Source organism: Sus scrofa, chromosome 1 (assembly GCF_054392235.1).
Source record: "Sus scrofa isolate SSC_HxYL_T2T_F1_AM1 chromosome 1, Sscrofa_HxYL_maternal_Yorkshire_Landrace_v2.0, whole genome shotgun sequence".
NCBI lineage: Eukaryota > Metazoa > Chordata > Mammalia > Artiodactyla > Suidae > Sus > Sus scrofa.
In genome coordinates this window covers 195,685,442-195,709,044 of record NC_139383.1, presented here as the reverse complement: position 1 = coordinate 195,709,044, position 23,603 = coordinate 195,685,442, and the positions used below count along the sequence as shown (strand labels likewise).

At 40.1% G+C, this 23,603-nt stretch overlaps 2 protein-coding genes across 13 annotated transcripts in view; one reads left to right on the top strand and one right to left on the bottom strand.

Annotated features, from left to right (window-relative positions):
• The window catches only part of KTN1 (kinectin 1), a 109,080-nt gene extending 94,115 nt beyond the window's left edge, over window positions 1-14,965 (bottom strand). For 11 of the 12 annotated variants that reach the window (XM_021085523.2, XM_021085571.2, XM_021085690.2 and 8 more), the window contains exon 1: window positions 14,859-14,965. The gene's annotated coding sequence lies outside the window, so the exon portion shown is untranslated. 12 annotated transcript variants of the gene reach the window in all.
• On the top strand, window positions 14,196-16,377 carry LOC146406939 (uncharacterized). Its single transcript, XM_085014063.1, has 3 exons — window positions 14,196-14,364; window positions 14,416-15,114; window positions 16,162-16,377. The coding sequence occupies exons 1-3, from the start codon at window positions 14,196-14,198 to the stop codon at window positions 16,233-16,235; spliced, it is 942 nt and encodes a 313-aa protein (XP_084870189.1). The 3' UTR covers window positions 16,236-16,377.
• The last annotated feature ends 7,226 nt before the right edge of the window (window positions 16,378-23,603 follow it).

Here is a 23,603-nt window from a genome sequence, read left to right as displayed (position 1 = left end):
CCGCCGTATGCCATGAGTCTGCCCCGAAAAATTAAAAAAAAAAAAAAAAAAAAAAAAAAAGAGAGAGAATAAAATTTCAATATTATAATTTCAGCTAAAGACACAATAAATTAATCAACATAATGATTTTCAGTTGGAATACATCATATATATTCATGTACTACACACATTTGGATGAACTGAGAACATCTGCTTTATGTACGTAATGCCAAACAAGAGGGATGCAAAGCCATGATATCCTACAACTCTGCACTATTTTCTGCCTGTATTTTAGTTCCATATTCCTTAAAGGACTTGTGTTTGACCTTTAGTCCACTGAAGGTACTTACCTACACCACAATCTGACTCTCTTTTCTCCCCTACTCCACAGCCATACTCACGGCATGCTGAAGTTCCCAGGCCAGGATCAAACCCGTGCCACAGCAGTTACCTGAGCCATAGCAGTGATAATGCCAAGTCCTTAACCACTAGGCTATCAGGGGACTCCCACAATTTGACTTTTAAGTGCAGAATGAATATAAGATAACCCTGAGCTCCAAAAGGTTTAAATTGGTGAAGAAAATTATATAAAAAGAACTCCAAAGAATTGCATCCCATCAACCACCATCACTACCAAGTTTTCTCTTCCTCATTTGTCAATTACAATACACCTTCATTTTACCACATTACCTTTTAAGTTCAAAGTGTATTTATTTACTTTCAAAGTGTTCCTTAAACTTTGGAAATTCATCTTCATTGCTAGATTAATATTTTCCTGTGTATGAAAACTGGTTGAGATGCAACACAATTTCCCACTAAAAATTAATGGAAAGGAGTTCCCGTCATGGCTCAGCAGAAAAGAATCTGACTAGTATTCATGAGGTCACAGGTTTGATCCCTGGCCTCACTCAGTGGGTTAAAGATCTGGCGTGGCTGTGGCTGTGGCCAGCAGCTACAGTTCCAATATGATCCCTTGACTGGGAACCTCCATGTGCCGTGGGTGTGGCCCTAAAAAGACAAAAAAAAAAAAAAAAAAAAAGAATGGAAATGTTTTAACAGATACACGCTATACCTAAAAAAGATAAAACAACAAGGACCTATGATATAGCACACGCAACTATATTCAGTATCTTGTAATAACCTATAATGGAAAAGAATCTGAAAATATATTTATTTATATAATTGAATCACTTTGCTGTACACTTCAAACATTATAAACCAACTATACTTCAAGTTTAAAAAATAAAGTTTACATGTAGAAAAGAATTAATGAGTTTTCAAGAATGAATTCAAGCCATTAAGCAATACATATATTTATTCCCCAAGTTTGAAATGACAAGCAACAAGAGTTCACATAGCAAGGGATACCAAAGCTACTACGAAAACGAAAAAAATGATCCATCCTGAGTTGGACTAGCAAGGGATACCTTTATTCCAAGACAGAGCAAAGAAACAGGATGGGAAACAATGTGAACATCAGTAACACAGTAACTAATGAATTGAAACAAGTTAAATATGTTTAATCTGTGAGTTCCTATTGATACTAGAACACATCCTAGTCCCATGCCCACTTCTGGGTGCACCAAACCTGGTTCTGCTCTGTTGCTGTTATCCTTAGGAGCTGAACTTCTCTGACTTTCTGCTTACTGTAGAGCCAGTATCCACCCATCCTCCCCATTCTTTATTCCCTACATTCCACTTTAGGTATGAATTACTAGTTCGATTTTTAGTTTCTGACTTAGGGACATGTTTATCTTAGTTTGGGGCTCGGCCATATCTTTTTTATTTTTCATTATTTTAGTGTTTGGCATAGAAGTATCCTTATTAGAAGTCTTCATTTCTTCCTATTATAATCTTGTTTTTTGAAGCTCAACTCAGTGCTCTTATTCAGTGATCAAATCTGCCCTCTTTTAATCTCGTTGGGTGTTATTCAACTCTATAGAACAAATCTGATTTTAATATCATACCAATTTGTTATGACTACAATCAATTAAAACCTTTAAGCCTTAAAGTATGATTTTATTCCTACTAAATGATTTCACTAATCTTTTGTTTCTTTATTCTTTTTTCTTTCTTTTCTTTTCTTCTTCTTTTTTTTTTTTTTCCCCCTTTTTCAGGCCACACCCATGGCATATGGAAGTTCCCAAGTTAGGGGTCAAATTGGAGCTACAGCTGCTGGCCTACACCACAACCGCAGCCACAGCAACTCTGGAACCAAGATGTGTCTGTGACCTTGATCACAAGTCATAGCAACGCCAGAGCCCCAACCCACTGAGCAAGGCCAGGGATCGAACCTGCATTCTCATGGATACTAGTTGGATTCATTTCCACTGAACCACAATGGGAACTCCCATTTTATGTTTCTTTGGTCTGATTTGGAATAAAGGTATCCCTTGCTAGTCCAACTCAGGCTGGATCATTTTTTTCTTTTTCATGGTAGCATTGATCCCTTGCTATGTGAAATCCTGTTGCTTGTTGTTTCAAACTTGGGGACTCAATATACGTATCCTTTGTTTAACGGCTTGAATTCATTCTTGAAAACTCTGCTGCCAAATGAAAAATTTTATTTCCTTTAAATAATGCTGAAAACCTAAGTTTTCAACAAAACCAACATATTCACTCTTTTCATATAGCCCACAATACCCACATTATACAGTATTGAAATAACTATCTACATATTATCACCAAATTATAATAGTTCAAGATTTGTTTTCCTTTTTAGCCATCCTTCCTCCACTCTCTTCCCAGAGTATATTCCAAAGGGGATATACTACAGTCAAGTTAGCACATCTTAAAGTCACTTGACATAGTTACACTCTGGTGTCCATCATGTAAATATACGTAAAATTCATTTTTTCATTTACTTTTGATTTTAGGGATTTTTAAAAATTTTTAATATAACTATGTAAAATATTTACATGGCTCCAAAGTCAAATCTAAAGAAAAAGGAAAATTCAGATCATAAACTGTACCCTTGTACTCTTCTACACTACGCTTCTCTCCCCTTAACTGTCATTTTTTAGATTTCATTCAATATTCTTCTAAAGATGAGCTATATTTACATACTATATACACACATAAAATACATTCTTACCTCCCTCTTTCTCAGTATATAATTTCTTTTTAGAAATACTTCTCTCCACTTTGCTTTTTTTTTTTTTTCTTTTTTAACTGTTCCAGAACAAACCTATTTTGTGACCAAAAAAAACAGTGGGTCAGGCAGAAACAGTTAAAAAAATATATAATTTGGGGGAGCGGGAGTTGCAATGATCCTGAGAAAAAAAAGACTATAATAAGTAAACAAAACTCCACTCAAAATAAACCTGATAAACCAATACTTCAAAACATAGGAAGAAATTTAATGAGGATGATGGGAGGGATCATGCTAGACGGTATTAACTTTATGAAACAGTCTGACAAATTTTTAACTTTGAACATGTTGAAGATGTCAAAGAGATAAAGAATTTTTTACAACCTTTTTTTAAGGGTATAAAGCTATAACAGGGAGAAATGAAACTGGCAGGTGTATATGAAAAAACAATTCCAAATTTAAGAAATGAAAACGGTAAATACTGGCACGCAGAATCAATAAACAAAATAAACTTTAGATCGGACAGAAGCAAAAGAAAAATGTAAATGGTACCAAATTCATCTAGTACAAGCCACAGAAAAATAAAGAGAAAAAAAACTGAAAGAGCAATTGAAATAAGAGGATAAACTAAGAGACCCCAACACAGGTCTACCAAAAGAGAAGAAAAGTGAAAATAACAGAAGCAATACTTGTCTTTTTTTTTTTTTTAGGGCCGAACCTGCAGCATATGGAGGTTCCCAGGCTAGGGGTCGAATTGGAGCTATGCTGCCAGACTAAGCCACAACCACAGCAACACCAGATCCAAGCCGAGTCTGCAACCTACACCACAGCTCACAGCAACCCCAGATCTTTTTTTTTTTTTTTTTTTTTTTTTTGTCTTTTTGATATTTCTTGGGCCGCTCCCGCGGCATATGGAGGTTCCCAGGCTAGGGGTCCAAGTGGAGCTGTAGCCACTGGCCTACGCCAGAACCACAGCAACACAGGATCCGAGCCGCGTCTGCAACCTACACCACAGCTCATGGCAACGCCGGATCGTTAACCCACTGAGCAAGGGCAGGGACCGAACCCGCAACCTCATGGGTCCTAGTCGGATTCGTTAACCACTGCGCCACAACGGGAACTCCGCAACCCCAGATCTTTAATCCACTGAGCAAGGCCAGGGATCAAACCTGCAATCTCATGGTTCTTAGTCGGATTCGTTTCCGCTGTGCCACAATGGGAACTCCCAGAAGCAATATTTAAAGAGCTGAGAATTTTCCAAAACTGAAGAAAGATCTAATTCCTTAGATTATATGTATACTCTGAGTGCTAGTCAGATACAGAGAAGTAGGTCCAAGCTTACAGGGCACTATGGCAAAACTGCAAAACACCAAGCACAAAGAACAGCAACTTAAAGGAAATAACTAACCAGACTATTCACAACAAATGTCCATAACAACTTAAGAAAACCACATGCAAACACTGGCATCAATGAAATGTTCACAAATCCCTTATACTGTCATATGGAAGTTAGGCAAGAGTGAAGACATCAGAGTTTACTGGATAACTCTCCATAGCTTAATATTCTTATTTTTCTAAAAGCCAGCATTACACAATACTAATAACTCAGAGATTTATTTCAAAGCATCTACTAAATTCACACATTTTAGCCCTTAAATATACAAACTAAAATGCTAATGGAATTTTGGAGAAAACAGCAGCATAAAGGGAAGAAACAAAAAACAATTCCCAAGAAAGAACTGTGAAAGGCAACATTAAACTTTATAAGACAACATGCAAAAGTATCTTTATAACTTTGAGGTAGGGAAGGATTTCTTAAATACGACACAAAGTACAAATCGTAAAAGGAAAATCCTGAGAAATTCAAATAAATTAAAATGTTTAACTTTGGAGTTCCCTGGTAGCTGCGTAGGTTAAGGATCTGGTGTTGTTGCTGCTGTGCCTCAGGTGTCTGCTGCAGCACAGGTTCAATCCCTGGCCCAGAAACTTCCTCATGCCACAGGCATGGCCAAAAATAACAAAGAAACCATAAGAAAGTGAAAAAGACAAGTCACAAAGCAGGAAAAGACATTTGTGACATGTGATTAGCAAAGAATTAGTATTCACAACATATAAAGAAATACTATCATCAAAAAGAAAAACCCAACCAGAAAATGAACAGCCACTTCTGAGAAAAGGAAACAAAAATGGCCAGCAAACATTTGAAAAGATACCTCCTCTCAGTAAGTAAAAATGCAAAACCTATAAATTAGCAATTCATACTCAAAAGGCTATCTAACTTCACTATTTACCAATATCAAGAACAACACAGGTTTGAAATGTGAGAGTCTACTTACACACAGGTTTTTTTTTTTAATAGTAGATACCTCAATACTATACAATATGCAGTTGGTTTAATCTGTAAGATGTTAAACCATGGGCTGGGAGGAACAAGGGATACAGAGGGCCAACTATAAATTACAGGTAGAATTTCAACTGCATAGAAGGTCCTTTTTCGTTTCCTTTGTTGGGGGGGAGCACTTGCGCATGTGCGCACACAATCTCTCTCTCTCTCTGACACACACACACACACACACACACACACACACACACACACACACACCCCGGCATGAGGAAGTTACCAGGCCAGGGACTAAATCTTCACTACAGCAGTGACCCCAGCCATGGCACTATCAATGCTGGATTCTTAACCTTTGGGCCACCAGGGAACTCTTTTCTCTCTTTTTTTAGAGGGTCAGGATTCCTACCCCCTGCCAAGTTGTTCAAGGGTCAACTGCATAGGCAAGAACCAGTGAGAGGAATAAACTGGTACAATTATAGTGGAAAACAATTCACCACTACCTGGAGTAAAGCTGAAAATGTACCTCTCCTACAATTCAGCAATTCCACTCAGCTGGATATAAGGTCCAAAACAATTTATTCAAAGGGCAAATCTCAACACATTAGTGGGTAGCAAAAAACAATTTAGTAAGTCTTGATTAGTGTTACTATTTTATTATATAAGGTTTCTCTTTTCCCAAGAAACTTTTGGTTTTATATGTGTATCTGATAATGTACTGAGTCTCATCATGTAAAATTTATTTCCTACTGTAAGTAGTAATAAAAAAGTTTTTTAAAACACTATCCTAGAGACGGTATGGATGTAAGTGCACCAATAGACCTGTATAAAGTATTCACAGCAGTATTGTTTATAATAGCAAAAAAAAACTGAAAACAACTCAGATGCCTACCAAAAGATAATAAATATATTGGAAAATACTCATATAATGAAATTCCATGCAGAAGTGAGAGTGAATGAATTAGAGCTACATACAACATGGAAAATAAAGTTGACGGAGAAAAAGGAAGTTGCAAGTAAACTCAGACAGAAGGATCTCATTTATATAGAGTTAATAAACAAATATAAAAAAAAAAGAAAAATACACCTCAATAACTGAAACTGAACCCAGAAATGAAAATACCAAATCATGTGAAGCTTGAGAAATTCATTTCACAGAAATCAAGTTCAGCCAACCTGAGATATCCAGATTATGAAAACTAGGTAAAATAATTATGGAGCACATTTTAAATGAACATGACTTCAATAAACTAATCAAGTACAGGTCAGAACATAAATGAATTCAACCTTTTTGTGGATATTAAACATTTAAAGTTATGGAGTTCCCATCGTGGCTCAGTGGTTAACAAACCAGACTAGTAACAATGAGGTTGCAGGTTCAATCCCTGGCCTTGCTCAGTGGGTTGAGGAGTGAGCTGTGGTATAGGTCACAGATGCAGCTCGGATCCCATGTTACTGTGGCTGTGGCAATTCGACCCATAGCCTGGGAACCTCCATATGCCACGGGTGCAGCCCTAAAAAGAAAAAAAAAAAAAAAAAAATTAAGGTAACATCTTAAATGCTCAACAACACTGTGCTCAGAACATTGGGGAGCTTTCAATGTACAGCTTAGCCTGTTCAAATTTATTTCACGGATAACTAGATCTAAACATATGCAATCACCAAATAATTACTGTACATATTTCACTCAGAACACTTATATTACTGATCAACAAGATTAACTGGTACTAAGCATAGAAGGATTTTTGCTTAAATTTTGTCTTCCATTCCACTCTCATGAGTAAATCTGAAACCCTTATTCTTGAAGTCTCACTTTACTCAGCATTCCATGTAAGTCAACTAGCCATGCTAATGGAGAAGGATAACAGCACAAAGGACAAGTAAAGCAGAAGACTCCCAGTCATTTTCAAACACCAAGCAATTTATTCACTCATTAAAGTAAGCACTTGGAGTTCCCTGGTGGCTAAGCAGATTAAGAATCCAACATTGTCACTGCTGTGGCTCAGGCCACTACGGCAACACAGGTTCCATCCCTGGCCCAGGAACTTCTGCATCCCACAGGTGTAGCCAAAAATAAGGTGAGCACTATGTAAGTGCCAGAAATACGGTTCACAGTGGTGAACAGGACAAGTTCCCACCTCATAGTGCTTATATTCTTACAGGTTAAACAGGTATTAAATAAATAAGCATATATTATACATAATGTTAGGTAATAATGGATGCAGTGAAGAAAAATAAGGCTGAGACAAAGAATAAAGAGGAGGAGTTCCCGTCGTGGCGCAGTGGTTAACGAATCCGACTAGGAACCATGAGGTTGCAGGGTTCGATCCCTGCCCTTGCTCAGTGGGTTAAGGATCCGGCGTTGCCGTGAGCTGTGGTGTAGGTTGCAGACGTGGCTCGGATCCCGAGAAGCTGTGGCTCTGGCGTAGGCTGGCGGCTACAGCTCCGATTCGACCCCTAGCCTGGGAACCTCCATATGCCGCAGGAGCGGCCCAAAGAAATAGCAAAAGGACAAAAAATAAAATAAAATAAAATAAAGAGGACATGTGTTTGATGATTAGGGTGGGCCTTTCTGAAACAACCACTGAACAACACCTATAAGATCACATGTTAATAATTGAATGCACATACACAGGAATTAAGACTGAAAAAATTTCTTGTAAATTCAAAGGCTCATAGCCTACCTATAGCTATCTACGTAAAATATTTTATGGCCTTTGGTTTTAAGCAGCTTTTATTATTTTCTCTACTTGGAAAACTTTTAAGTTCTTGAATTTAAGTCACTAACTTTAAGAGTTAATCCTCTAACTCCAGGGAAAAGAAATCTTTATAAACTTAATGTAGCTTTCTAATACCTAACATCAGATAGCTGCAAATGGATAGCGTTTTTTGGTTTTTGGTTTTTCCAGAGAGCATTCTTACAAAACAGGTCAATGGATGAGAATGGGCTCTAGGGTCAGAATACCTAGTTCAAATTCAGAGTCCTCCTTTTATTTGCTCTGTGTCTTTGGACAAACTATTTAACTTGCCTCCCTCATTTCCACCCAATACTACCTATCTCATAAGGCTGTGGAGAAGATTAAATATGATACCATACAAAAAGTGTTTACAAAGCCTTGGAGCAAATGAGCACTCTAATGTTAGCTATCACTTATGCAGAAACTACTAACATAAGCAAGGCAAATGAGTCTCGGGCAGGTAAAATCCACACACACAGCAAGTAGCATTTATTAACTAGAAAAGCCAATTTCTTTTTTTTTTTTTTTTGGTCTTTTTTTTTTTTGCTATTTCTTGGGCCGCTCCTGTGGCATATGGAGGTTCCCAGGCCAGGTGTCAAATCGGAGCTGTAGCCGCAGGCTTACGCCAGAGCCACAGCAGCGCCAGATCTGAGCCGTGTCTGCAACCTACGCCACAGCTCACGGCAACGCCGGATCCTTAACCCACTGAGTAAGGGCAGGGATCGAACCTGTAACCTCATGGTTCCTAGTCGGATTCGTTAACCACTGTGCCACGACGGGAACTCCAGAAAAACCAATTTCAAAGTCAGTTCTTCCGACTCCCTACTACCCATACTTTTTCAATTTATACCACATATTGTATAAATATTATATAAATAAAGTGATAAAAAGATAAAGAGCAATAAGAAACTTGCATAGAACCTTAGAATTAATAAGGTCTAAGACCTGTAGGTCTCTTAACTGCTGACTTCCAGATCAGATTGTTTCCCTGGCAATTTAAATGACTCATTGTGTAAGAATAAATAATAATCACTCCACATTTTCCAAAGAGAATGTAACATAACATCAGGTCTCTTGATAGACAATCTAATGTAACTAAAAATCATGTAAGTTCTGAAATCTCTAGATATCAGAGTCAAAATAGAGAAAGGTAGATAAATGACATTCTCTAGTAATGGCAGGCAACTAGGACCCTATGGACCCCATGAAAACTATTCATTACAGAAGCTCTTAAAGAACTTTTCACTGGATTAAATATTTCCCTCCTTGGTAAAAATACACAGACTGATATGTACAGAAACCTAAATGCTTCTGGCTAGCAACCTACTCTCCTATATGTTCACTTATATTCATAAATTGATTAAATGTGAGAATAAAGACAAAGCTGTTATTTCTAAGAAAACTAAGTTAATTCTTTCGGAAGGCCTTGATGAAGGGTTGGAAAAATCTAGATTGACTTTGAAATTTGAAAGTTTCTCAGTGCCTACATTTTCATTCTACTTTAAAAAAAAAAAAAGGAGTTCCCACTGTTGTGCATTGGTTTAAGAAACCAACTGCAGCAGCTGGGGTCTCTGCAGAGGCACAAACTAGATCCCAGCCTGGGGCAGTGGGTTAAAGGATCAGGAGAATTGGATTCATTCCCTGGCCGCAGAACTTCCATGTGCTATGGGTATGGCCATAAAAAGAAAATATATATTAGAAATCATAGACAATGCTTTTAGGGTATGCCGTATGGAAAACAGATCAGGAGACCCCTCATCAAAGACAAGAGGTTGGCCCAAATAAAAAGACAGGAAAATAATAGTAAATCCAAAAGTTGAAACAAAGTGCACAGAAACCTTGAGTTCTTGCTGTAAGCCATTTTTAAAATTACCTAACCAACGGTCCTAATCATGCAGGGCAGTTAACAAGGTCTCCACCACACTCGAACATCACTCCCTCCAGCAGGGGTCCCGAAGGTTCCCTGCCACTTTTCTTCCACTCTTTGAGTATTCCTAGGAAAGGAACAAACTAAAAACTACATGTGTCCAAGGATGCAGTATCTACCACAGTTTAAAAAAAAACAAAAAACTGAAGGGTAAAGATTTTAATTCATTTGTAATTAATACATCTTTACTGAGCCCTTACTTGCTATGTACCAAGCACTGCCCTAAACACTTAGGACCCATCAATAAACAAAACAAAAAGCCCTGTCCTCAGAGAGGTTACATTACAGTGTATGTCTGGGGACAGAAAGAAGAGATAATAAATACAACAAGAAAATATTATAGCTTGTTGGAAGGTGACAAGTGCTATGGAAAACAGATGAGGATACAGGGATAAGTAGGGAAGTACAAGCTTCAAACAGCAAGGCAGACCTTTTTGAAAAATATTTTAAGAACAAAGATTTGGAGTTCCCGTTATGACACAGCAGAAACAAATCCAACTAGGAACCATGAGGTTGCGGGTTCGATCCCTGACCTCACTCAGTAGGCTAAGGATCCGTCGTTGCTGTGAGCTGTGGTGTAGGTCGAAGATGAGGCTCAGATCTGGTGCTGCTGTGGCTCTGGAGTAGGCTGGCAGCTACAGCTCCGATTAGACCCCTAGCCTAGGAACCTCCATATGCCATGGTGCGACCCTAAAAAGACAAAAAAAAAAAAAAAAAAAAAAAAAAAAAGAAAAGAAAAGAACAAAGATTTGAGGGAGTTCCTGTCATGGCTCAGCAAAAACAAATCTGACTAGCATCTCTGAGGACTCAGGTTCAGTACCTGGCCTTACTCAGTGGGTTAAGAATCCAGCGTTACCGTGAGCTATGGTATAGGTCGTAGATGAGGCTCAGATCTGTTGCTGTGGCGTAGGCCAGTGGCAACAGCTCCAATTCGACCCCTAGACTGGGAACCTCCATATACCATGGACGCAGCCCTAAAAAAAAAAGATTTGAAGGAGACAAGAGAATTGGTCATGCAAATACCTCACAGAAACAGTGATTCAAGGAGAGGCAACAGCCAGTGTATTAGGGCCTAAGACAGCCAGTGAGGCTGGAGTGAAGTAAGCAGGGAGCAGAGTAGTAACTAACATAAGAAAGGTAAAGGGAGATGGGGAGAAGAGGAGTACCCAGAGTCTATAAGACCTTGTAGACCATAAGTGTTTTGAGAGAAGTGATAAGATCTGGTTGCTGCGCTGGAAAAGAAACTGCAGGGAGCTAAGATAGAAGCAGAGAAAGCTGTTAGGAGGTTAACTGCAGAAGTGTAGGCAAGAGAGTACAATGGCTTAGACCAGCCTGGTGAGCAACGGAGGTGTTAAGAAGTTATTTGATTCTCGATCTATTTTCAAGATAAGACAGAACCAAGAATGCCAAGTGTGAATGAGATAAGTCAAAATGACTCCAACATTTTTTTCACTTGAATGATGGGTAGAGCTGACATCTAACAAGATAGATTAGACTGCATCTAAGGCAGGTTTAAAGAGGAATATGCAATTTAGTTTGAGTTGAATACTTCAAATCCAAGTGGAAATTCAGAACAAGGTGTATGGAATATAAGAACTAAGTCTGGGCTGGGGGTATAAAAATGGGAGCCATCAGCATATGGGTATTTAAAACCATGACACTGGAAGAAATTACCAGAGGAATATAAAAAGAAAAATGAACCAAGGATTGAGCACTTCAAGAATGAGAACGAATCATAAAGACAGAATGAGGAGAGCAATTAGTGAGAAGAGAAACCCAAAAAAACAATGTCCTGGAAAGAAGTGTAAACAATTCATTTAAGTTCCACTTAGTGTACAAGCACTTTGCTGAAACTAGACTTAAAGTTAAAAGTTCTTAATCAGCCTATAGTCATTAAGGTGATAGGTAAAATACCAAATCATAACTTTTTAAAAAGGAGTTGAATATTTCTTACACATTTCCTAGGAATACTAGATTCCTATTGGAGACATTACTAAAACTACTTTCAGGACTAAAAGTATACATTTTGCCTATTTTATCTTTTTAACATAAAACCAATTTAAAAACCTATACTATTTAATAATTAAATTAATTTAAAAAGCCTAAATGGTTTACACTGCCATCTCTCTCAAAGACTGAGACATTTAACACCAATTCAACAGTCTGACAAGCAAACAGTTATAAAACATCATTACTTTTCTCTTTCTAGAGCTCACATACAGAAGTTAAGTCAAAATCCTTAGTCATGATATTCAAGGTTTTTCCCTTTCTGTTTAATTTTGCTTATAGAAAAAAGGCTTATATTCTTTCCTAAATCAGTGTTTTTCCTGTGCTTTGTACATAAAACATTTTTAAGATAAGAATATCCAAAGTCATGTTCAAAAAAAATGAATAAAGGGAACAACAAAACTCAATTTTATTTATGAAAAGAGTAAATAGTAACTAAAGAAATAGATACGTGCTTCTAGTCTCTGGGTATACTCTGGATTTACCTTCAAAATAACTGAAAACATAAACAGTACACAGAAAAAGCAGCTTATGTTACCCCCATATATTTGAATGTTCTTATAAAGCATGGTCTCTCTCTGCATTTCCTTATTACACATTAGGTCACATTCCTAAGAGACCTGGTCCACTACGTTTACTACAATTTAAATTTTTTACAAAGTATTGTGAGATCTTTTAGATTAAAGCTTCCTTTGCTATAAAAAATTATAATAAGCATCCAATTAAAAATACATCTTCCATACATTTCAAGTAAAATTCAAGTTAAGAATTTAACAACAGTAATACTCTTAACACAGGTCCTTTAGAAGTTAAGACTCAAAAAAAGCTTTCACTTCTCAGGCCCTTTATAAAAACCACACAGTCATTTAACATCGAATTATTAAAATGTTCTCCCTCCTAAAAGCAGATTAAAGCCTATAAATTAGAAGGAGGCTTAGGGTAAGAGATCCAAGAAAATAATTGCATCAAGTACAAGAGACTACTAACTAATGTTTGTGGAGGATATAGAAAAAACTAAACTAGAAACAAAATCATAAATTAATGATTTTAATTAATCATTCATAATACTGACCCTGAGTCATCAAGAAAGGGTAAATAATACTCAATATCCTTTATAATTTTAAAGTGCTTAATATTTTTAAGAAAAATTTTCATTAGGCTTTTGTTGTATCTTAAGTTTCAGTACAAATCTCAAGAAAGGTAAACAGAACACCTCATTCTCTAAGTGCACCTCACAGAGGCAGTTACACTGCTAATGCTGCAAAATAAGATGTGACATTTTTCTAACTCAGTGTTGGGGGGAGGGAAAGACGGGTGAATTAATGAATTTTTCTTAGAACCTACAAATAATAAACCCAGTTACTTCTTGTTAGATACCTGACCCGGGGTGGGGGGGGGCTTGCTTATGAGACAACAAATTAAATATGAACGTCTATAGCAAGGCATGTCTACCCAAAACACAGATCCACTCAAAAGTGCTCCAGTGTTATTCTTGGGACAATCATACCAGTCTCATCAGCGGGATTTCAGCCAAATTGGAGAGAGTGATGCCATGTGGCTGCTGGGTGAGATAGGGAGAAGTGCAACTTAAGCAAGAATTCAAACTTTAAGTCAGTTCCTACACAATTCAGAGTGCATAGTTCACCCTAAAGTGTCTACCTTTAGCAGGCTATGGGTGTCCACATTTCTCAAGGTTTTCCACAAAGCACCTCAAAAAACCCACTACTTTAAATAGCGAACTTCAACTGTAGCTTTTTAAGCAGCGCTTATTCAGATACCCGCTTGGGAATCCTTTACTGGTATAGGCCCAAGCATGAATTCAGAGTCCTGTTTGCTCCCAGAAGGAACAGCTAAAATTCAACAGCCCGCTCCTGAACCACATCAGGGTGCAGCTGGCCCAGGTTAGGATGCCGCTCCCGCGTCTGGGGCTGCGGGTATCTGGTACACACATGCTCCTTCACAACCAACGTCTGCGGCTGCACCTCCCACACCGTACGACTTCTCTCGGCTACCAGTTTGGTGTTCTGCCGAGGTGCCCAACGCCAAAAATCTCATTGTTGGAAACTAAAGGGGGGAGGGGTAAACAGTAAGGAAGACACACCCCTCAGGGAGAGGATGGATAACTTCCCCCGTCTCCAGGGCGGTCCCCACATTTTTCCAAACTCTCCTCTCATGCTGCTTCCCATCCCCAACGGCCCCTCTCCAGGACCCCGGAAGAGCGCGGGGCGGTGGGTGAGAGCACTGGGAAGAAGCGAGCGCCGGTTCCCCCTGACCCTCGAGAGCGGCGAGGGCTGGAATTCCAGCATGGCGTAAGCGTGGCCCAGCTCCGGCCCAGGGACGCCGGCGGGGACGCGCTCCCTCAGTCCACCGGCGGTGGAGACCGTAATCCGCCTTCCCGGCTGGGGGCCCTCACACCTGGCTAAAAATAGGAGCCTCGGTCACCCCAGGGCCCTCTCCGGCCGACCTCGCCCTCAGGAGACCTGCCAGGAGCAGCCGCCGCGGCTGAACCGGGGTCGAGCCCGGGGCGGCCCGGCGAGGCCGAGAGGCCCCTCAGAGCCCGCCCGCCAGGGCGGCCCGGCCCAGGCAGAAGCCCGGCGGCGGTCACCCGGCGCCCGCGGCCTACCCGGCGGGCGACAGCGGACGGTGTCCCGGCCCCGCGGCCGCGCCCCCCGGCAGGCGCGGCCCTCCAGTCTGCCTGGGACCCCGCGACCGGCGCCCCCTCCCCCTCACGGTCCCCGCGGCCCGAGCCTGGGCCCAGCGGGGCCTTTTCTCTCTTACCCTGAGCGGCCGGGAAAGGAGACCGGGAAGACGCGGCGGCGCCGGCAGTACGGCCCGGGCCGCGCGCTCCGAGTCCCCGCCGCCGCCGCAGTCGCTCAGGTGCCGTCGCGCTGCCAGGCAGGAAACGGGCGGCTTCGGGGCGGGGCGGGGCGGCCCCGGCACGTCCCGGCGTCTGGGCCGGCGGTGCCCGGAGACCAGCCCCTTAAAGGGACAGGAGTCGCCGCCCCGACCCCCGCGCGCTCTGCTGTGAGCTTGGGTAAGTCCCAGCGTCCCGCTGGCTCGGGATTCCGCGGCTTTCCTCCCGAGATAACGTCTCGGTGGAGGGTGGGAGCCCCGGGTCTCGAGGCTCAGTGGAATTCCCTTCCTGCGCGAGAGCCCTGCTCTCTCTAGTCTCTCTCTCTCCTTCCCGAAAAGCTGGTTTCGTCTTGCATGCCCGCCTACAGAAGCACCACCTGGGCCCCGAGACTGGATTTTTTTTTTTTTTTTTTTTTTTTAAGCATTAAGCAAATAGTACTCGATTTCACTTAGCCCATTCCAGATTCCTCCCCACAAATCTCTAGAAAACGGAATCTTCCGTTCCTCTGTCTCCAGAGTTGCTGAATTCTCCTTTGGGCAAAACTGGCGTCAAAGAGAGAGAAATTTTAAACCGACCCAAATAATTGTGTGCAAATATTGTGTAGCTGTTGTGTCTGCCAGCTGGTGGCCATTCATTAAGCCCCGGCAAATAACTAGAATCCGAAGCGGAAAGAAGAGGTTGGCCAGAATCCCTGCTTATTAGTTTGCTCTTGCTACAAGAATGACAGCTGTCTTCCTGGTCACTGGCAAATGAGATGTGTTGATTATCATTACTTACTGCTTAACAATCTCTCCCAGAATGCCAGGCATTGCCCAGAACATATACAAAACATTACAAGCTCTCCTCAAACGTTATGGGAGCTCAAAAATGATTCAAACCCTTTTAGTGTATGGATAGAGATACATAAAATTAGGACTCATCACTAACACCTCTCCCTACCTACTGACAGAGGGGAACAAGAACAATTTTTAAATAACGGATATCAAAGCAGCTCCTACACAGGATTTTCCTTTGTATGGGCTGGCTAAAAACATACTATACATTTGTATTCTAATTACTTTTTTGTCAAAGCTTTCTAGAGCATCCCCGAAGTACAAATGAAAACTGTACAGTATGTGGTAGCCTGAGATGTTGAGAATTCTGCCTGTCTTCAGCCACTATGTTCTCCAGAGACGCATTCTGTCTTATTTTAACTCCAGAAATGCCGCCCTCTTTTTTGTTTCTTAGTAGGGTTACTCAGCACCTCAGTGGTTCCAATGCCCTCAAAGCAATCTATCCCTAAACCATCAGCTGTTTCCTGAGCCTGTGCCAAAGGATCCACCTTCGGTGAAGAGCGAAGCCATTAGTCTCTTAATACAAAGAGGAAAATATACCATTTCTATAAAGGAGTTCAAGGACTCTTGACTAGCCTACAAACGACCATCTAATTTCCTATGGTTAGTACTAAGCAGGTATTGGGTTAGAAAAAAAATCTATCCTTTTTAAGATTTCAGTAAAACCTCAGTGTCATTTTAGAGACCGTAATTTTTAGGTATTTTGTATATGGAGCTTAGGGACATGTTTGCCTTAAATATACCACTTCTTATAGTCAGGGATCACTCATTTTTGTGTTACATAGTTTGAAACAAAGACACATAAATGTATCAGCTATTTCAACTTTTCTAAGTGATTTAACTTTGACTTTTTGAAAGGGAAGTGACTGGATGCTTCATTCCTTCTAAGCTTTATATTTATTCACATCAAAACAAAAAGGTTTACTAGAACTCTTATGAATAAGCCCTAATAGAAATTAAGACCTACCCTCTTAAGTTTTGAAGTATAGTATAATATGATATCATTAACTATAATTAACAGATATAATTAACTTAAGATATAATTAATCTTGGTTGCTGCTTACCAACCAAGTTACTGAAGCAGCAACTAACTTGCTAAAAACAATTAGCACTCCTAGCATCCGAGGTATCTCTAGTTGTAACAACTAAGAAATTAAATTTTATTGAAAACTATGAAGGATAACACTGTTATCTAAACAGTATCCTCCCCAACAAAGTACAATTTACAGGAGATTGCCTTCTGACTTTTAGCATGTCATAATCCTTTTTTCTTAATTTTGAGGGGAAAAAAGACACCCAGTGCATATCTCTCTAGCAGATAGAGAGAAAGCTGGCTATTCCTGTTTTGACTAGGGAAGACTTCTCAGAAGTGGTGAGTTATGTAGAGATATGAGTAATATATGAGTAACAGATTACATCTCCTACTCCACCATTTCAGGGATGGCAGAGATGAAGGTATAATGGAAGCATTAACAGAACTAAAAGTAAAGGGAAAATTCCAGGTTCACCTTCTCCACCGAAGTAATAGAGTGAGGAAGTTCACAGAAACATCTGCAGCTGCAGATCGAGAAGTAATCAGTTATTCTAACAAAGTATCTGGCACATAACTGTGCTTATCAAAGGTCTGCATTGTTCCCGTTGACATGTAATCTCTTCAGGCATATGGCATTAAATGCTTTCATAACAGACTAAAGGTGCCATAAATTATTTGCCTACTCTTTTGCATGAAGAGGTGAGATCTGCGCCCTTCCTTTGAATCTGGGAGGGCTTTGTGACTAATGTGACCAATAGGATATGACAGAAATAACAATGTGCCAAGTTGTATGGGCCCAGACTGTAAGAGAAAGGCAATCAAAAGTTCATTTCCTATCTCTTGGAACTATTGATCTTAGAGCCCTGAACTGCCATATAAGAAGTCCATGGACCCACATGTTCATTGCAGCACTATTCACAATAGCCAACACATGGAAACAACCCAAACGTCCATCGACAGATGACTGGATTAGTAAGATGTGATATATATACACAATGGAATACTACTCAGCCATAAAAAAGAGCAACAATGCCATTTGCAGCAACATGGATGGAACTAGAGACTCTCATACTGAGTGAAGTAAGTCAGAGAGAGACAAACACCACATGATATCACATATCTGGAATCTAATATATGGCACAAATGAACCTTTCCACAGAAAAGAAAATCATGGACTTGGAGAATAGATTTGTGGTTGCCGAGGCGGAGGGAGAGGGAGTGGGATGGCTTGGTAACTTGGGGTTAATAGATGCAGACTATTGCCTTTGGAATGGATTAGTAGTGAGATCCTGCTGTGTAGCACTGGGAACTATGTCTAGTCACTTATGATGGAGCATGATAGTATGAGAAAAAAGAATGTATATGAGGCGGAATATTAACTCAGGTAGTCAGTGTAGGAGCATGGGCTTGATGCATTCTTTGATATGGCCATTGATTAAGATTTGTGGTTTAAGGGCTCCAGGGAGTAACATCCCCACAGGCCTTGTTTACTATAGGGAGTGTACCCACACCCAGATGGACATTAATCCCTAATCCCCTGTGACTCAGTTTACAGGAAGAAAAGGGCAAAGAAACTATGAGATTTACCAGACATTTCCACCCCTAGGACCCTATGGGACAAGGACTGATATAGGTAACTGAGCAAGGCCAATGGGAGAAGACCACATCTTTCTGGACCCCACGTTGGTACCCCCTGCTCCAACTTTAAGGAATAAAAACCCCTATAGGACAATAGAGAAAGGGGCTCTCCTCCCACCTCCCAGCAACCCTGGGAGCTATCTGCTTTCCTTTAATAAAGACTTTGCTTGCTTGTTGCCTGTGTGTTCTTGGAGTTCATTCCACCGTGAACAAGAACCTGGATTCCGGTATCATCTTTCCAGTATCATATACATGTATGTGTAACTGGGTCACCATGCTGTACAGTAGAAAACTGACAGAATACTGTAAACCAACTATAATGGGAAAAAATAAGAATCATTTTATATATATATAAAAGTCCAGCTACCTTGTTGGAAAAACCATGTGGAGAGGCCTTGAGATTACATAAAGAGGAAGAGAGAACCAGCTCAGCCTAGCCTTCCAACTGTCCCCACTGAGGTGCCAGACGTATGAATGAAGACTTCTAGAACCCCAGACCATCCATGCCACAAGTTAAATACCACCAAGTGATCCCAGCCAGTACTATGCGGAGCAAAAGAACCACCCAGACAAGCCCTTCTTGAATTTATGACCCCATATAATTTTTATGATTTTTGGATTTTTTTATGCAGTGATACAAAAGTGGCACATCTTTATTTATTTATTTATTTATTTTTTCTTCTCTAGGGCTGTACCCTCAGCATATAGAGGTTCCCAGGCTAGGGGTCTAATCAGAGCTACAGCCACCAGCCTATGCCAGAGCCACGGCAATGCCAGATCGGAGCCACATTTGTGACCTACACCACAGCTCACATCAATACCGGATCCTTAACCCACTAAGGGGGACCAGGGATCGAACCTGCAACCTCATGGTTCCTAGTCAGATTCGTTTCCTCTGCCCCATGACAGAAACTCCACATCTTTCTTCTAAATAGCTGCAAGAAATCTTAGAGTCTCATTTAAGCAGAAGGGAGTTTCCATTTTGTCTATACAATCCCAAGACATCACTGGGTCCTTTCAAGGGAAATTTGGGCAGGAGTGAGTAGGGAGATAAAAAGCTATTTTGTAGCATGATTTAACATTACTGAAGGCATCTTCATGTCTCCTATCTTCAAAGGCTGCCAGTGATTGGAAACCGGTAGATTAAATAAGGAAAGAGGAACCAGTACTTATTCTGCATATGCCCTGTGCAGATGTTTAAAATACATTAGCACAATCATCTAAACAACCCTATAGCACTAGAGTTACACTGAACAACTATCTCAAGGACACACCTCAAAAACCAGCACTTGAACTCAGATCTGTTTGATTCCAATTCCCATGCATGTGCCACTGCAAAGTGTTGACTCCCAAACCATAAACTTTCAGATATGCAAACAATTAAAATATGAGTTTTCATTTATGTATGGGATTCCCTTGCTCATAATACCTTTTTTGTCATTAGCATAAATAATGAACAGATATATAACACTAAATTAAATCAACAGTATTAAATTGGCTGCCAAACCCAGAATCATGTGAACTCTTCTAACCAAAATAATACAGTATTGAAAAATGGATATTTTGCCCAAGTACCCCTAGCAATTGGAAGAAATCATCTTTAAAGTCTGTTTGATTCTTGATTCCATGATTTCTTTCTTTTCTTTCTTTTTTTTTTTTTTTTTTTTTTTTTTTGTCTTTTTGTCTTTTTGCCATTTCTTGGGCCGCTCCCGCAGCATATGGAGGTTCCCAGGCTAGGGGTCTAACCAGAACTGTAGCCACCAACCTACGCCAGAGCCACAGCTTCGCGGGATCCGAGCCGCATCTGCGACCTACACCACAGCTCACAGAAACGCCGGATCCTTAACCCACTGAGCAAGGCCAGGGATCCAACTTGCAACCTCATGGTTCCTAGTCGGATTGTTAACCACTGAGCCACGATGGGAACTCCTTGATTTCATGATTTCATCTACTTCTTTTTAAGAATTTGTGTTAAATATTGAATCTGCAATCACAGAACCTGTATGTGCTCCCAAGCTTTGCTCCCTTCTAGCTGTGTGACTTTTAACAAGTCACTTCATTCTCAGGCTTTTATGTTCCTCTTTGATTAACTGAGGATAAGAGCACTTAGCCTGAAGGGTTAAAAAATAATCAGATCATGTATTTTAAAACATTTTTAAACAGTAAAATCGTATACAACTATTTTATTACAGATGAACCACCATATTACATGTTCTTATTCAGTGTAGATATTACATAAGACATTGTTTAACCTTGCTTTAATTTTACTGAATTAAAAACTACCACATTAGCTACTTTTCATGTACTATATGTGATTGATAATTCTAACAGCAATCATCAAGTAGAATGTAATTATGTTCATTTTACAGTCGAGGAATTAGGCTTAAAAAGTCAGGTAACTTGTCTAGGCCAAATGGCTAGTAAGTGGCAAAGCTGAGTTTGAAATTCCAAAATCAAAGCTACTATACTAGTCGGCCTCTCCCCCATTCCAACAAGCTAGTTTACAACCTGTTTATATATCATAAAAGCAGTTGACATCTTTCCTCTCACCTCAAGCGAAATCACCCTTTCCCCCACCAGACAAGTAGAAATCATCCTTATCCAAAAACTTTACACATAATTCAGAATCCTTCCTCAAACAGCTACTTTGATGTTTAATGATTTTACTGACCTCACTGTTGTGTAATTCTTCTATGTTCTAAACTCAATCTTGGACACTTTTTTTTTTTTTTTTTTTTTTTTTTTGCTTTTTAGGGCCACATTTGCAGCAAATGGAGGTTCCCAGGCTAGGGTTCAAATCAGAGCTACGGCTGCTGGCCCACACCACAGCCACAGCAACAAGGGATCCGAGCCATGTCTATGACCTACACCACAGCTCACCGCAATGCCAGATCCTTAACCTGCTCTAGCGAGGCCAGGGATCATGGTTCCTAGTTAGATTTGTTTCCACTGTGCCATGATGGGAAATCCATCTTGGACACATTTTTAATTGCAAATTCATCGTTTAAAAACACTTGATAGGTAGTATTTTTTAAACATCCATAGATAATCACAAGTAACATTTTTAAATTTCTTCCATTTTTTTAATCTATGCATATTTTTTATTTTAACCATAACTGTAAATGCCAAGTAATGTATGCAAAAATTTTAAAAACAATATCCTACTTATTAACATATGTTTTCTGACTTTAAGATTAACTCATAAAAAAAAAAAAAAAAAAAAAAAAAGAGAAAGGAGTTCCCGTCGTGGCGCAGTGGTTAACGAATCCGACTAGGAACCATGAGGTTGCGGGTTCGGTCCCTGCCCTTGCTCAGTGGGTTAATGATCCGGCATTGCCGTGAGCTGTGGTGTAGGTTGCAGACGCGACTCGGATCCCGCGTTGCTGTGGCTCTGGTGTAGGCCGGTGGCTACAGCTCCGATTCAACCCCTAGCCTGGGAACCTCCATATGCCGCGGGAGCGGCCCAAGAAATAGCAACAACAACAACAACAACAACAACAACAACAACAACAAAAACGATTAACTCATGAAGTGGAAAGACTATTATATATTTAAAAAGACAAAACAAACAAATGTGGTAAGTTGGGTTTTCATGCAAAAAAAAAGTTATAAAAAATATTTTGAGGAGTTCCTGTTGTTGCTCAGTAGTTAACAAATCCGACTAGGAACCATGAAGTTTCGGGTCCAATCCCTGGCCCTGCTCAGTGGGTTAAGGATCTGGTGTTGCCGTGAGCTGTGGTGTGGGTCACAGACGTGGCTTGGATCCCACGTTGCTGTGGCTCTGGCATAGGCCAGTGGCTATAGCTTCAATTTGACCCCTAGCCTGGGAACCTCCCTATGCCGCAGGAGTGGCCCAAGAAATGGCAAAAAAGACAAAAAAAAAAAAAAAAAAAAAGATATTTTGAGTACAAATTGTGGTTATTTGAATATGTACTGAGCATTGGATATATTAGAGAACTGTTAATTTTTGAAGGTATAATAATAGATACAGTTGCAATATGTAATTATATAAAATAACTATTTTTCAGAAACACATGTTGAAGTTATTGGAGTAAAAATCATGATGTCTATAACATACTTTTAAATGATTCAGCAAAAATATATGTAGATAAAGACAGTATGGAAAAATGCCAGCCACTGTTGAGGCGTTGCTGTTGAGGGTCAGCAGAAACGAATCTGACTAGCATCCATGAGGATGCAGGGGGGTTTTTTGTTTTTTGTCTTTTTTGGTTTTTTTTGTTTTGTCTTTTTGCCTTTTCTAGGGCCGCTCCCTCGACATATGGAGGTTCCCAGGCTAGGGGTCCAATCGGAGCTGTAGCCGCTGGCCTGCGCCATAGACACAGCAATGCCAGATCCAAGCTGCGTCTTCAACCTACACCACAGCTCACAGCAAGGTCAGATCCTTAACCCACTGAGCAAGGTGAGGGATCGAACCCACAACCTCATGGTTTCTAGTCAGATTTGTTAACCACTGAGCCACGATGGGAACTATGTTAACATTTTTTCTTTTGCAGGTTTGATCCCTGGCCTCACTCAGTTGGTTAAGGATCTGGTGTTGCTGTGAGCTGTGGTGTAGGTCACAGATGCAGCTCGGCTCCTCTGTTGTTTTGGCTGTGGTATAGGCCAGCAGCTACAGCTCCAATTAGACCCCTAGCCTGGAAACCTCCATATGTCCCAGGTGCGGACCTAAAAAAAGACAAAAAAACACACGAAGACCGTTGAGTCTAAAACGTAGGTGTACTGGTATACATTGCACTGTTGTTCGACTTTCTGTATGTTTCAAATTTTTCACAATAAAATACTGGGGAAAAAAAATCCAAAAGGAACATATGTTATTTGTAGAAAATTTTCAGAAAACAGAAAAATGTAAGGACAAAAATCCATGTGGTTTTAAGCTTTTTGTATCCTTTGCGAAAACCTCCTTTACTTGTAAATGCTTGAAGAATTCATGAAAATAACCCTTGCAGTCTATCTCTAATCGTTACTCCCAGGTCTTCCCAGTTATCTCCTCTTTTTGGGGTCCTCTCAACAGTTTCACAGTACTCTTGAAGAGTGGATGCTATGCTTTTACCAATAAGAGACCTAAATAAGGTATGAGGTAATATAAGATTAATTTATAGTTCTCTAGTCCTCACATGACAAGTTTTATTTGCTTAGTAAATTAG